Source organism: Phyllopteryx taeniolatus, chromosome 15 (genome assembly GCF_024500385.1).
Source record: "Phyllopteryx taeniolatus isolate TA_2022b chromosome 15, UOR_Ptae_1.2, whole genome shotgun sequence".
Taxonomy (NCBI): Eukaryota; Metazoa; Chordata; class Actinopteri; order Syngnathiformes; family Syngnathidae; genus Phyllopteryx; species Phyllopteryx taeniolatus.
In genome coordinates, this window is record NC_084516.1 from 15,786,688 (window position 1) to 15,803,016 (window position 16,329).

A 16,329-nucleotide genomic window follows, 5' to 3' on the forward strand; every position below is an offset into this window, starting at 1 on the left:
ATGTCAACTTTTGCCGCTAAGACCTGTAATTTTTAGGTTAAAAATGAAAAAAAAAAAATTCAAAATACTTTTGCCATTTTAGACATCTTTATCTTTTTATAAATGTTTAATTAAAATAAAGTTACTAAAAAAATTTACATATACTGTTGCCATTTTAAAGACGTTTTTTTTTTTTCATCAAAATGTCAGAAGTAATTTTATAAATTCATTCACAGCAGTTTTAACTTTCAAGCAACAGATCTCGTAGCAAAAACCCAAGTTAGTGATGACGGACTCTGCTTTAGTCAACACACCTCAAAAGGAAAGTTTCAACACTCTTAAATGCATTAAAAGTCTCGTTAGAAATCAACGTTGACCCATTTAGTGACTCACCAGTTGTTGTGGCCTCTGGTGCCCTCTGTCGGTCCCTTTGTAAAGCACAACACTGCAGACTCATGGGACTATCATAACACCTAAACTAATGCATTGGAAACATTCAAAATGTTGAATCATATCAACAGGTAGGTCGAGGAGATAGTAATACAAAAATAATCCAAAATAGTAATGAAGAGGTTAAATAGTTGAACTGGAGGTCATACACAGTAGAACACATGGTATTTATTCAAGATTAAATGACTATTAATGAATATGTGTATAAAGCACATAACTCCAGCTGGTTCACATGCTAATAAGGTTTGTGTGTATGTGTGAGTGTGCATGTGTGAGAGGGGTGGGGTCGACAAAAAAATGGTGTCATGATTATTAACACGCTAGAGTTTGCAAAAATTACACACAAAAAAAAAAGACGGTTATGTGTAAATTATACAGCCATTTCAAACCATATTGATCTTCCTTTACATGGAAAAAAGTGTCATTACTGTATTCGGAAAAAATGCAGAAAGATTAGATTACTAATCAATCAACAATCAACACAGTGGTAAATAAATTCATTTTTAGGGGGTTAGAGGCATGTAAATAAATGGCTTATATATTTATATTCAATAGCGCCAATCAAATGTAAGAAATCAACAACAACAAAAATTAAAAGCAAAAGTCAGATCGTCTCTCAATCGTCATCAAAGTTCTGCTGTAAAAGGAAGTTGGCAGCCAAGTTCTCATTCTTCTCGCACGCGAAGTAAGCTTGTATCACCAGCCCCTCCGGGAAGCCCAACGCTTTTAACTGCAACACACACATGGGATATGCACAAATAAGATGTAAACACGCCTTGTGGAATCTCCAAAGTGGAACGAAACTTTCCATGAAACTTAAAGCTGTGAGCAGACATTTGGCGGTCCGCGATAGCAAAGATCCTGTCAGCACCGCCTACCCAAACAAGCGTTTGGCGGTCTGTCAGCACACAAAGGGCATCACAAAACAGCATCCCAAAAAGTCGCTAGAGAAAAATAATTGCTCGAGAAGTTGGAAAAGTTGAGCTACATTAGCAACACTGGATATTCTATTCTATACGGTAGATAAACTTTTCTTCTTTGTCATCACTGCTACCCTCTTGTGATTGCAAAAAAATAAAAACTAAATCCAGAGGAAAACGCAACCAAAGTTAATCGCTTTTCATAAGTCAGGCATACATTTTGTAATTTAATTCCAAATTTGGAGGTTCCACTGAATGGTGTTAAGGCATGGGCTTCTTCCCCCCCCCCCCCCCCCCCCCCCCCCCCCCCGTGTGCTCACCCTTTCGATGGCTTCCTTCTCCTGCGGGGTGACCTGAATGTAGCTCATGTTGCTGCTGCTCTGCGAGTTGCTCTGCACCCCTCCTGAGCCCCCGGAATCGTCGGCCATGGGCCCAGGCGACTCGGGGAGAGGCTCGTTTAGCATCTGAATGAAGTGTTCCTGGTGGTTGCTGATCTCCTGCGACGGGGGAAATAAAACGTTAGCAGTGGAGAAGTAGCGCTAGCCTGACTAACGATCTTATTTCATTTTGTAACCAAGCTTGTAGTCAATTTACTTGAATATCAAAGTATTTTAAATTTATGATGCCAGCACACACAACAGGAAAAGTGTACTGATAACACTAGAACAAGAAATGGATCTTATTGCGAGATAGGTGAGGGTCTGTCGTAGTATAAACAGCGGATAATATTTTCAGTTCATTTGTTATGAAAGTTAAGACTCATCTTTGGCTTTTTTTTAAAATTTAAATAAGACAGAAAAGGTGTACCAGTGATGCCAACGTGTGACCATAACCATAGAAACAGAACTTCCTGTGATATAAGAAATGGTCTGCCTGCTTATTGAGACTAGTTAAGACTTTCTATTTGGCTTTTTTGTGCATTTTTCATGATGGCGCCAATAATGGGAAAAGTGTGACAATAACCACAAAGACAGAATATCTTGGTGCTTAAATATGTAATGTTAAATTCTCTTGTTTAATGCTGTTTGTGCGTTGCTGCTCCGTGTACATGAAAGTAGCAGCTGTTAAAAGGTTTATAATTATCATAACAAAAATGCAAATTTCCGCTAGCCCATCTATTGCATTCAGCCTTATATGTTAGCATTGAGCAAGCAGAATTTGAGCAAAATTATGACAAAATATTTGGTTTAGTTTAACATTTTGGTGTTTAAATATACAATGTTTAATTTTTTTGTGTGTGTCAGTTTTACAATAAACAAATAAACAGCATGGAGCAAGCACGCGCTAAGGAATACATTAAAACGTGTGTTTTAATGTTTACGTGTATTTTAATAAATTTACATTTGTTTAAAATATGTAGGTGTAATGAAACCATTTAAAAATAAGTTTTATATAGTCTATTGTGGATTTTAACCTATGGCGGGTGGGTCTGCAACATATCCCTGCGATAAATGGGGGTTTACTCGACACCGCTTATGCCTGGATCAGACTACAAGACAAATGTGGTCTTTCACAAAAGTATTGGAATGGCAAGGTCAATTCCTCTGTTTTTGTTGTATACCAAATACATTTGGGTTTCAGATCAAAATATTATTATGAGACAAAAGTTCAGAATTCTAGCTTTTGTTTCATGGTATTTACATCTAGATGTGTTAAACAACTCAGGACAGAACACCTTTTGTTTGAAGCCACCCATTTTTCAAGTGAGCAAAAGTACACAAACAGACATTATTAAATCAACTTAAAGTGAATAATAACGTTTAATATTTGGTGGCATACCATTTACTTGCAATAACTGCATCAAGCCTGCGACCCATTGACTTCACCAGGTTGTTGCATTCTTCATTTGAAATGCTTTTCCAGGCCTTGAATGCAGCCTCTTTCAGTTCTTGTTGGTTTCTGGGGGTTTCTCCCGTCAGTCTCCTCTTCAGGAGGTAAAATGCATGCTCTATTGTGTTACGGTCCAGTGATTGACTTGGCCAGTCCTAGAACTTCCACGTTTTCTCCCTGATGAAGTCCTTGTTTGTGTTGGCAGTGTGTTTTGGGTCATTGTCTTGTTGCATGAAGTTTCTCCCAATTTAGTTTGGATGCATTTTTCTGTAAATTGCCAGACAAAATGGTTTTGTAGACTTCAGAATTCAATCTGCTGCTCCCATCATGAGTTACATCATCAATAAAGACTAGTGAGCCCGTTCAAGAAGCAGCCATGCAAGTCCAAGCCATGACATTACTTCCACCATCCTTCACAGAAGAGCATGCGTGTTTTGGATCATAGGCAGATCCTTTCTTTCTTCATACTTTGGCCTTTCCATCACTCTGGTAGATGTTAATCTCATCAGTCCATAAAACTTAGTTGCAAAACTTTTGTGGCTCATCTCTGTACTTCTTTCCAAAATCCAATTTGGCATTCTGATTCTTTTTGCTGATGAGTGGTTTGCATCTTTTGGTATGGCCTGTATAGTTCTTCTTTTTCGAACAGTGGATTGTGATAGCGTCACCCCTGCCCTGTGGAGGTTGGCAGTGATGTCACTGACTGTTGTTTTTTTTAAACTTTAGTTAACGTTGGCCGACCTGTTCAATGTCTGTTGCTCAGTACACCAGTAGTTTCCTCTTTTCTTTTTTCAAGACAGTCCAAATTGGCCAATGTTTGTGCAGCGGGTCTGATCAATGTTCCTTGTTCACTCAGCTTCAAAATGGTTTGCTTTTCTCCCATAGACAGCTCTCTGGTCTTCATGTTTACTTAACAACAAATGCAGTTTTCACAAGTGAAAGCCAAAGCCAAAAACAAGCACCATCTAATGTTTAAGCAATCATTCTAAAAGGCAACACCTGAGCAACTAGGAACACCCAGTCAGTCACGTGTTCCAATACTTTTGCTTACTTTAAAAGTGGGTGGGTTCAAACAAAAGGTGCTCTGTCCTGAGCGGTTTAGCACATCTAGATGTAAATACCATAAAATAAAAACTGGAATTCTGAACTTTTGTCACATATTCATCTTTTGATCTGAAACGCAAATGTCTTAGCATACAAAAAAAACAAAGGAATTGACCTTGCCGTTCCAATACGTTTGGAGGGGACTGTAATGTCAGACTACTGCCATAAAATTTTGCTTTACCTTGGTAAGCCACTGGCACCACTACACAACATTTATTATGATACCACTATATCCCCATCATTTACGATTACTGGGCATTAGCTTGTCAAATCAAACACTGTTGGGTAGGCGGGAACAGAAAACGTGTCACTGGTCAACGCGACCGGATACACCCATTTCAATGGTAACGATAACCAATGTATTGTACTGTGTTGGGGGGGGGGGGGGGGGGGGGGAGAAGAACGTGGTGTCTCACCATTGCTCGAGAGTGGGCTGTCCATTCAAGTAGAGCTTGAGGTATGTTCACATACTTTTAATATGAAACGGCTCGCAAGAAGGGAACAAAACGTTATGTAGCCTAGCAAGCTAGTGTTAGCACTGATGTTTTAAGTAAACATGCTGGCATTCTGTCCAATCATACTCTAAAGTTTCAGTAAACATTAGTTCGTGTGCGTGTAAATGTTGACAAATGTCGGCAACAGCGCCCGAGTATGTTGACGACGACGAGCAAGGGAGGCGAAACACCGGTCGCAATTGCAATCCTATTGGTCGACATCAAGGTGCGCTGTCGGAGAGTTGTCGTTGATGTCACACTACACAGACGATATAAAAAAAAAAAAAAAAAAAACACAAACATGCTAGACTTTTCATTTTGGCGTCTTAGAGCTATAGTAGGGCGTGGATTATGTCACACTACAATAAATTTTGTCGTTGCAAACAACATATATTGGGCCCGATCCGGGAAATCCGCCGCAATAGCTAATCATACAACAATATCGGGGCTAAAATCCTGTAGTCTGATGCAGGCATTAGTAAAAAAGGGGGTTTAAACACTGCATGTGTATTACATATAAGGGTCTGTACTTACCTGCAGCAGCTCTGGGTTTTCCCTACCGATCTCTTGCAGCAGAGCGGGAAGCAGTGAGGCGTTCTGCTGGATCAGGTGCCGCATCATGTGGAACTGAGGCTGATTCCTTAAGAAATTCAGCGGATTATCTGCCAGAACGACCATTAAGTCAATCCATTACGTTAGGATTTAACAAGAAATCATTTGAGCTGCAGAGTGAGCTACCTGTATCCTGTGAGGCACCCATGCTATCTGGGTCATTTATATCCCCAGTGGGTCCGGCTGGAGTTCCACTCAATGCGGTGTCAGACCCTCTAGCCAGGACCTGGTCCCTGCCTGGGATACCCTGCGGAATGAGTCATGACATGTTTGATATCTGAACTGTACAAGGTATAGAAAGACGTTTAAAATACTTGTTTGACAGCGACAACTGCTTGCAACACAACAGATGAGTGTTGGGTTTTAAAACTACAACCATGTCCCAGTATTACAGAATAAATTTAAACACAGGCAGCGTTCCGCCTTTATAACATTTCCGATACTACCTCCATAACGCAGAAAATATAGACGTCGCCTCACCGTTCCTACTTGTGCCATTTCTACAGAACAGCGACATGAGAAAAAAGATGCAAAATTGCCAGGGCAACATAGTCCACCCCTTTGTTTCTGCAGTAGCTGAACATTGTTTAAGTCAGTGAACAAGAGCCTTTTCAGGTAGTGTCAAAGAGCCTTTACGCACATATCATCCCGCTTCTGATACTACTGGCAAAAGTAGAAAAATAACCCAGTCAACTTAATACCTGCATTTCATGTTGATGGAGAATGTCACAAAAAAGCTTTTCAGGGAAATATGAGAGGGCCTAACACATACATTATACCGCCTCTGCTATGACTTCCGAAGGCAGAAAAATTGGTGGCTCGACTTCTCCCCCTTCATTCCATGTTGGAGCTGTTTGACACGGAACGACACAAAAGAGAGGCAGAAATCGCCAGCTTTTCAGGCAGTGTAAAAGGGTCTTTTCACACAAACAGTGTCCTCTCTCTTTTACAGCTCGGCTATTACCTCCAGGTAGGCAGAAAATTGCCAGGTCAACTTCTCCCCCTATTCAGTGTTGGTGCTGTTTATATGGAACAACTTTTAAAGGCAGCGTAAAGTTGACTTTACACACAGATGGTGTCCTGCCTCTTATTACGGCTCTGATACGCAGAAAATGGTTGACTTCGTCCCCCCCGTTTTGTGTCAATGCCATTTCAAACAACAGTGACACAAAAAACACTTTTACAGTTTAAAATGTGCTTTAAGTTTACACAAATGCATCTTACAGCTCTGATATTATCTCCAAAAGGTGGAAAATTCCCTTGTTGACTGATTGTCAGTTCTTACCGAGAGCAGGTACTCCACGGCTCGGTCGGGGTTGTTGAAGCTGGCTCTTAGCGCCTCCACAACCTGCTCTCTCTCATAGCCCATCAGCATCATCTCTGTCACCATGGCATCGTACGACGCGCCCGTCACTGCAATGGCAACAAAGAGCACTTTGGAGGTTAGACCAAATCTTTGGGAAATCATGTCTTACATGTCAGACATATCATACATATTTTGGGACATGGATAATGTTGACGTCAGTGTGCCATAATAGACCTCATTTCAGCCAGCATCAACTGATTAACGATATATCGTTGCTCTTCTTTGACTGGTGTCGTGCACTTCAGTCCATCTGTTGGTACCAACTGAAAAGATGGATCACTGTTTGAAGATGTAGATTGCTGGAGCTGGTACTGACCAACTTTTTGTGATAGAGCTGGTACTGACCAACCTTTTGTGAACAATCCATGTTTGGGATATTACACACAACGGACTGAGTGAAGATGTAGACTGCAACATTACCTTAACAATTTTAGTCTCATTGAAATAAATGGAAGAATAACGAACTTATTTTGCCAAATTTTGGTGAACAAAGGAATTCCCTTTGGATCTTCTGTGACTGGACTTGTGCATTTAAGCACAGCTTTTTGCACTGTTTGATAAAAATGAGCACTCAGAAAGGATGTAAACAATGCTAACATTAGCTTCCGGTGCCAGTTTGACTCTCAGATGTCATCGACCAACTTCTTTGAGCTTAAGACTGTTTTGCTTTCGAGTCCATATACTGTATTTCCACGACCATAGGGTGCACTGTATTAAAAGGCGCAGTCTCAGTTATGCGGTCTATTTCTGTATTTAACACACACATAAGGCACACTGTATTATTGGGCACAGGCATGGTAAAACATACGCTAGCTTAAAACATACGGTAGCAAGCATGCACGCTAAAACAATGTTTTTAAAAAGGCAGCGGGAGCAAAACGGAGTTCTATTTGTACTTTATTGAAGTATTGAACAATGTACTCACGTTATTTTTTTATCAATCCTCATCCACAAATCTCATCAAAATCCTCATCTTCTGTATCCGAAATGAACAGCTGAGCAAGTTCTCCAACAAACACGCCGGGTTCCCTCTCGTCATTGTCAGTCAGTCTCGTTGCCGGGGGGGGGGGGGGGCTGTTCAGCACCGATGCCGGCTTTCGCGAAAGCTCGGACAACAGTTAAAGCAGATACCTTAGCCCAAGCATCCACAATCCATTCACATATGGTGGCGTAACTCGCCCGGCGTTGCCTCCCAGTCTTAGTTGCACTTGGTTTTTCACAGCGGCTGTGAGATGGGCGTGCATGGAGTCACAGATCAACAGAGAAGGTGACGCGTGGAAAAAAACATCCGGTCTCTTTACGTACACCTCACCCAGCCACTCTCTCATTTTCTCCTCGTCCATCCAGCCTTTTTGATTGGCCTTAACGATGACTTCGGCTGGAAACTTTTCCTTAGGCAGCGTCTTCCTCTTAAAAATCCCCGTAGGTGGCAGTTTCTGTCCATTACCATGGCAACCAAGCACAACACTACAAGCCGACTTCTCGTGGCGCGTTCTGCGTATCGCTACCGTGGTGGTCCCCTTCTTCTGTTGGTGATGTGGTTGGGCTGGATGTGTTTGTCGGCAATCTTTTTACTGCAGTAGGAGCGGAAGATGGCCAGCTTTTCCTTGTAATCCTCCGGAAGTTGCTGCGCCACGGTAGTCCTTGCTCGGATGGATAGGTGCCACCGTTTCATAAAACGAAAGCACCAAGACGGACCTTCTTGAAAATGTTCGATTTTCATTTCTTCTGAAAACGTTATTGCCCTCAGTCGAATGGTGTCTCTAGAGACGCTTCTCCCGGCTGTTCTTTGCTCATTAATCCATTGCTCGAGTTGGTCTTCCAACTCGGGCCACCTTGCCTTGTTTTCGCGGAAACTTCTTGACTTGGCGAAGCTCGTTTTCCTGCTTCCTCCACTTGCGAACCATGGATTCGTAGATCTTGAATTCTCTCGCAGCTGCTCGATTCCCATGTTCCTCCGCGTAACTGACAGCTTGCAGTTTAAACTGTGCTTCGTAAGCGTGTCTCTTCGTAAGTGCCAATTTCTGGTGTCCTTAGCCAAACCGATGTCGTTTTGCACAATGCACACCCCGGCGCTATATACCTACTGGGCGCGTGCCTTTAGCGTCCTCCTTCACGCGCACCCTTCCCCCTTTACGTCCGCATGCTGTACTCAGTCACGTCCCGCCTTTCCTCTATATAAGCAGCGTGTCGGCAGGAAATGCTCCCAGTCAGTCAAGCGGAGCGCTCATCAAAGTCACACAACATTTACAGATTTTGGAACTCGGTGGACACATAAGGCGTGCCGCATTATCCATTTTGGAGAAAATTTAAGACTTTTAAGGTACTTGTGATGATTAGCAAGAAGGAGCAATGAGTGAAGATGCTATGTAAACTTCTCGTATTAGCCAGTTAGCTACCATGTGCTTGACACGTGTTCAAAAGGTAGAGTATTGTGTGTTACATTTAATGTCTTTAGGGCTGTCATTACCAAATCTTTTTAAAATCAATTATCTTACAGATATTTCATCGCGCCCGCCCCCCACTTTTTTTTAAAAATGTTTTATTACTACTGACATGCATTTTATTTTCATTTTGGTACTGAGTGTATGGTATAAACTGTACAGAATTTGAGACAACAAAAAGTGCATGTGGTAAACATGGACAGTGGCCAAATGATTCTGGGTGGCGCAAATACGCTTTTATGAATAGTTTTTATTGTCTCAAGACAGTAGTTTTTGCGTCAACAAATTTTTGTGGTCGGCTTAGCTGAGTGAGACAATTTTATTTCACAGCCCTAAATGTTTTACATTACATTAGTGGTTGATTTCATTTTAAACTTGCGTGACAGTTAATAAAAGTTATATGATGGCGACAGTTGGGACTTTTGGCTCTCACAGGAATTTTTATTTCTATTTTAAACAAAATAGAGATCCACCACCATCACGTAATAGACTATGTTCAACTTCAAAACAAAACGTGGTCTTACCAACAGTTGAACCTGCCTCGTCTATTAGGTTCCCGAAAGTCTCCCAGACACTGCGAGAGAAAGCAGACTACTATTGTGAATCCCACAAAACCCAAGACATTACTCCCATTTTCACACAGTTACCCCATAGCGGGAGGAGCCTGGTCAGCAGCCGCAGCCGCAGCAGCAGCAGGTCGCCTCGCTTCTGCTTGGCCGTCCGCTGGAAGTCGTGTTGTTGGATTGTGCGAAGTGGACGACGCCGTCGGAGGGGGTGCCGTGCTTGCCGTCGACGCAGCTGGTGACGGCTGAGATGGAGCGGAGGCCTTTTTAGGCTTTATTAGGACACAAATGCACATTATTTACCAAGGTTACATTTTTTATAACACTTGTCTTCATTTGGGCACCAGTGAGCTGAAGCTTAACCCTGCTAACTTTGGGAAAGTGGCGGGGTCGAGGGTTGGGCTTCGAGAACAGATTGGAACCGGGACTAACATTCCAGTTCTCACGGAATCACCGGACTTGAGATAAGGTACGTAACGTGACGTGAAATTCAATGTTTACAACTCCTGTTGGAACGCTACTTTGCTATCGCCGTGACCACGAAAGTAGCTTAACTACTGAAAATCTATTTCATGTTGAAATAGTTATGCTACCGAGAAATGTAGTTAAACTAGTAGTGTCGCTCGTATCCAGCACTACTGCGTTTGGTTGTAACCATAACGTTACCTGCTGAGCACAGCGTGAGACCTCTCGCACTTGTTTTACGAGATGAAAACCATCAAGCCTCAGGAAACCAATTCCTAGTAGACTTTACGCCGATCTGATCGGTGTGATCGGTATCGGCCGATAATTAGCATTTTATGCTGATCGGCTTTCATGTCATAATTCGGAGATCCGATCAATGACGTCATCGATCGGCTCCGCACAAGACATTTAACGTTGCGTCGCCGTTGCGTATGAATCCAAAAGCTAGTTTATTTTTAGCCTTGTCACGTGTCTTGTGGCGCAGTACTGCAACTATCTGACGGCCAATAAAGTTTTCTGTCGGTTCAAAAATACGTCATGGGGCTAGGACTATTTTGCGGTGTCTCAGACAAACAAGACGGTTGAATGCCCCCTAGAGGTGATTGATGTTTTAACTTGTCTAAAATGCTAGAGAATAATTTTGAGCTGGGATGGGCTCCAGCACGCCCGCGACACTATGAGGATAAGCGGTACAGAAAATGGATGGATGGATGGATTCAGTACTCAGTATACAGTACACAAGTATATACAATAGATGAACAAGTCATAAAGTACACAAGTATATACAATAAATGAACAAGTCATGTAAATGGATACATTGCTCCATCTTGTGATCGGATTGGTGATCGTTTTTTTTTTTTTTTTTTTTTTTTTTAACTTGGTGATCGGCCCCAAAAATCCTGATCGTGTAAAGCCTAATTCCTAGCCTTGCGATATCCGGTCTGCAGCCCTACAACCGACGTATTTAAGGATTACTGGCGCATTTTGTATCGATAACGGAGTCTGCTACTGATACAGTTGTATCTCCTGCCTTTATGAATGGCTATCCAGTCGTATCGGTTTATTGTTCCCAACCCGAGTCCGTACCATTCAAAATAAAAGGCTACATGCTTAAAACAGGAAGTCAAGTTAAAACTTGCTAATATAAACCATTTGACGTGATAAAACAGTCGCAAATAACTATTTTAACAATACTATATTTAACTTCTAGCTGAAACAGTAATTACTGAATATTAAGTCAATTTGGTTAGTGCCACACACATTGCCTTTTAGTTCATAGTTTTGACATTGATACTGGTTATAAAGAACGCCGAGACAAATGTTCATTTTAGTTTATGCTGCAGGCTGCTAAAAAAAATGGATGTTCATAATTTGGATACCTTTTATTTAAACCATGCAAACTTTTTTGACCCAGCCCCCTACAAGAATCTGAATCGAGAATCCGGAATCGGGACCGGAATCGCTTAAATTCAAACGATCCCCAACCCTAGCGGGGTCTACCCTGGATTGGTCACCAGCCAATGGCAGGGCACAAAACAGGCATTAACAATAATGGACAATCCTAGAGTGAACCGATCATGCATGTTTATGGAATGTGGGAGGAAACCAAAGTACCTGGAGAAGACTCACCCACCATGCTGCCCTGATTATTTTTTCATTTATCACATTATTACAAAGAGAGATAAATATATCCCATGTACCTTTGTCACCATGACGACCACAAAGTTAAGCTCATCAATTTTGTATTCTTTGAGGATGGAGTCATCGCTGAGGATTTGACCTGTGGGACAAAATTAAACAGAAATAAACATCATTTAACCCTCAGGTTGCGTTGGAATTTAGTAGCCAAAGGAAGTATTCGTGACAAAAAAGACACAATCTCATAGAAGTGTCATAAGTAAGTCATACATATGAATATTTTTACTTCCGACGTCTCAAAATGTTCAGCAGCTTCAGACCTATCCATAAATATAGTTGTTTTTTTGGTATGCCTTCTTTGGACAATAAAAGCAGTGTTGTGTTATGACCATAACTCTAAATATGCCATATTTTCAAAAAAAATATTTCAAAGTGGACTATTTGATATGAGGTAATTAGAGCCTTGAATTAGGCAGTAGGTCATAAGAACATGTTTTTTTTTATGCATTATCGTTTTGGAGAAATGGCTGTTTTTTCAAAACAAATCCTTAGGATGCGTTTGTGGCAAAAAACACACAGGCACTTCAATGTCATAACTAAGCCATATATGTTTTTCTTTTTTTACTTTCAACCTCTCAAAATGTTCAGCAGCTTTCAACCTATCCATAAATATAGTTGTTTTTTAATGCCCTCTATGGACAATAAAAGCTGTATTGTGTTATGACCATAACTCTAAATATGCCATATTTTCAAATAAAATTAATTTTAAATTGGAATATTTGATATGAGGTAATTAGAGCCTTGAATAAGTCAATAAACCATAACACAGATTTTGATGCAATTAGAATAATTATGTAAGCCTGCAGCCAAAGTGAAGGACATAAAAAAATTGTCCACTGTGACAGTGTGGCCCTCCAGGACCACCCTCATTCCCTGGTTTTTCTCCCTCTGCGCTCCAGCAGAGGGAGAAAAACGCATGGTTGATGCGTACCAAGGTGTTGAGATTTGAAAAGCCCAGGTCTCGACCAATGAGAGAGGGGCATATTCAAACCGGTACACTCTCCTCTTGGCCAATGAGAGAGGAGCAATCCAAACGTTCCAAAACTACACAAAATATACAAATATACTTATATTTGCAGTATCAGACTTTGTAAGTAATGCGTTGAAATAAAACTTTTGTTTGTAGTTGTCTCATATAGAACCACGTTTTGTCACCTTATCGTGCCGAGTGAGGTCTCGGCCAATCGAAGAGGTCAAATTCAAACAGAACCTCTCGACCAATGAAAGAGGAACAATACAAACAGGTTTGAAAATAAACACGTACAAAATATACTAATATCTGCACACAAAATATACGTATCTGCATACTAAGACTTTGTAAGTACCGTGGTGAAATAAAACTGTGCAGCTGTAACATAAAAAACGTCATAATGGTGCCAAACACACACATGTGACATGCGTCTCTCGGCTGGCCTGGGAACGCTGCTAGGTTGGCTGCTAGCAGCGGTGTGGAAGGTCAAGTGGTCACGACCCAGCACTCCTCTCGTTCTAACTGATCTGTTTTTATTGCTTTTGTTGATCTCATTTCTTTCATGTGTGTGTGTGTGTAAGTTAACTTGCTAGTGACCCAGCGATGTGGTTTGCGAGAAATTGTATCCACTTGATTATAACTGAGCGTTGTAACACTGCTGCCGCTTCACCACCTGTCATAACGTGGAGAGGTTCTCCCAGCCAGCTGCCGCGACTTCCTGAATCTCCCTACGGACATCGATCGCCGGTGACATACAGCTGAGGTCCGGAGACGTGACACAAAAAGCATAATCGAGATGTGAAATGAGAAAGAAGAGCAGCACGACAGGCGAAAAACGTCTTCCGCGAAGCGACCACCGATTCCCCTCCCACCTCAACCCCCGTTTGATGCTGCACTAACAGTATGTTGTACTTTATCACATTTACAACCATAAAAAGATAAGATTACTAGTTGGAAGAAGTGGGTTGCTATAGAATCAGGACATGGGAGCGATACAGTATTTTACAAGATGCTCACTTATTTGAAAGGCCGGTGAGAGGCACAAACATGTACATTTTGGCTACAGGCTTTGCTTTTTTTATCCACAGGTACATTATTAATATAATTACGTATTCTTGTAAAACACAATATATTTACTTTCTAATGAACATTATTTGAATGGTTTGCGGGCAACCCGGAAATGCATGTGTATGTCTCCACATTAACAAGTACTGTAACACCGCAGTGGTTAGAGAACGTATTTGTACACTGGATATTGAACTATTGGCAGTTTCTTTCGCCCGTCTTATTTACCTCACTGGTTTTAACAGCTCTATTATACACTACGTTGGTGTATATTCACCCGCAGGGGTTGGGAGAGGGGGAGACGGGTGGACAGTTGGACTCGGCACAGCCTATGTCATATCGAAGTGACGGACTCTTTTGTTGTAATGCTGAATTCCAGGAGTAGGGGGCGCCATAAATTGCAGATTATAGCTTTAACTAGTGCTATTTTTCTGATTAATTAAAAACACATTAAGGTGGAACCTTGATTTAAATGTCCCGGAACCAATTAACTTTGGATTTAACGGACAGAAAAACAGTGCTCGGTTGGAAATCAAAATGTTCCTTTGAAGTGGACAAAGTCTGTTAGCTCTAGAATTGGCCGCTGTTGTTCACTGGTGCAATCAACAGAGAGACTGGCACCTGCATTTCGAGGTTGTGCCCATGTTTTCACACATAAAACTAAATTAAGCTAACCGACGAGCCTATGTGGTGGCCATGTTGGATGGGGAGATATTCCCATCGAAGGTAATGCATGGACATTAGCTTAGCATTGCGGTATGCATGCAGCTCAAAAGGGGCGTGTTGTATCTACCAATTCATATCTATTGCTGTTGTTTACTCACCCGCTTGTCGTGTACACATCTCTCAAACGTGCTATATTGACTGATACAGTATACAGTTGTTTTTTGTCAAACTCTTCTCAATGACACCCAATTGTAACGGAGGTGGGAAAAGGAAACACGTTAACCTCACGGCTCAAGAAGCTAACCCCGACTTGCCACCACAACTTTCTCCCACCAGCTGCACGCCATTATAACCCCTCCCAAGCACTAGCGATCACAGAACTTTCACAAAAGTATTAGACAACCACAGCAATGTTTAAAGGTAAGTTTAGGTCAACTTTAAAACTTGATACATCTTCAAACTTTACATTTATTTACAATAATTTAGTACTGTAAAAAAAAATAAAAAATAGTGCTTCAAATTAATAGACTCCTCCTCCCGCCTATTAGTCTGTTAAATCGGACAACTTTGTTTGTTTTTTGGGAGCCTGGCAAGGATGACTAGCATTTTTATTAATTTCAATGGGGAAAGATGAGTTGAGATAAGAGTGTTTTGAATTACAAGCGATGTCACGGAATTAATAAATCTATTATGTCAAGGCACCATTGTTTTTTCTCAAACCATAGCAACAAATAATACATTCACTTCAAACAGCAAGTGCAACAAAATACCATAGTAAGAACAGAACAGAGTACCAGCATAGATGAGTTTTTGTCCAGCAACAGGAAAATTGTCCTTGCCCTTCTCTTGTTCAATCCTCTTCTTTAATGTCGTCACCTGTAAGCAAAACATGGCACACTAAATCATTGTTTTACCATTTTGTACAACAGTATATGACCAGGCGCAACGTTAGTTAGAGCTACAGACATCCAATACAAGGTACAAAGTGTACTTTGTAGCCATAAACTGCAGGTGAACACTCATTTAACGTTGGAATCGTTGACCCTAAAACTCAGTTGAAGTCACTCTTGATGTTATCAATGTCTTTTGTCACCTAGGTACCCTCTTTAAGTTGCTTGCTATTTTAATAAAATCACAATGATTGCAGAATAACGTTAAATAGTCGCTTTGATCTTAACGTTATGCACTACATTCACAATGGCGGGACACGGGTTTTATTTTATATTGTAAACAGTCGTGGGCTACGGCTAAATGCTGAGACGACATTTCAGTGACAATCATGACTCTCAATTCACATTAAACGTAAGCTGTATGAATTCTGAAAGTCCTAACACGCACACTATTATGAATTTTAAACAAACCATACAAATAGGTGTTTTACACTGAATGTTTAAAAATTAATTTAAAAAAAATAGTCTTGCTTCCCGCACATACCAAACTCCCATGCCACCCCCTCCTCCTCGCATGATATCATGGATTTTGACACTCTTACCGTCTCCTCCTCGTCGATGTCGATTTTGAACGTCTGCTGTTGTAAAGTTTTCAAAGTGATCAGCATTTTGGCGGTGGTTATTATCCACAGACAAGGTATAAGGGAGATCTTTTAAACTTGCGGGAGTCTGTGATGCTTTCGCTGGCTCATTACAAACTGTCAGCCGCCATAGCGTTTTGGTGCCACTCTTCTTCTACGCTTTTCTGCACTC

General features: G+C 41.2%; 1 protein-coding gene across 1 annotated transcript; it reads right to left on the bottom strand.

Annotated features, from left to right (window-relative positions):
* Positions 1-577: 577 nt before the first annotated feature.
* On the bottom strand, positions 578-16,329 carry rad23b (RAD23 homolog B, nucleotide excision repair protein). Its single transcript, XM_061799891.1, has 10 exons — positions 16,119-16,329; positions 15,421-15,502; positions 11,928-12,007; positions 9,847-10,034; positions 9,724-9,773; positions 6,675-6,802; positions 5,516-5,636; positions 5,312-5,439; positions 1,670-1,846; positions 578-1,159 (listed from the first exon to the last, which is right to left on the bottom strand). Exons 1-10 carry the CDS (start codon positions 16,182-16,184, stop codon positions 1,046-1,048), a joined length of 1,134 nt encoding a protein of 377 aa, XP_061655875.1. The 5' UTR covers positions 16,185-16,329; the 3' UTR covers positions 578-1,045.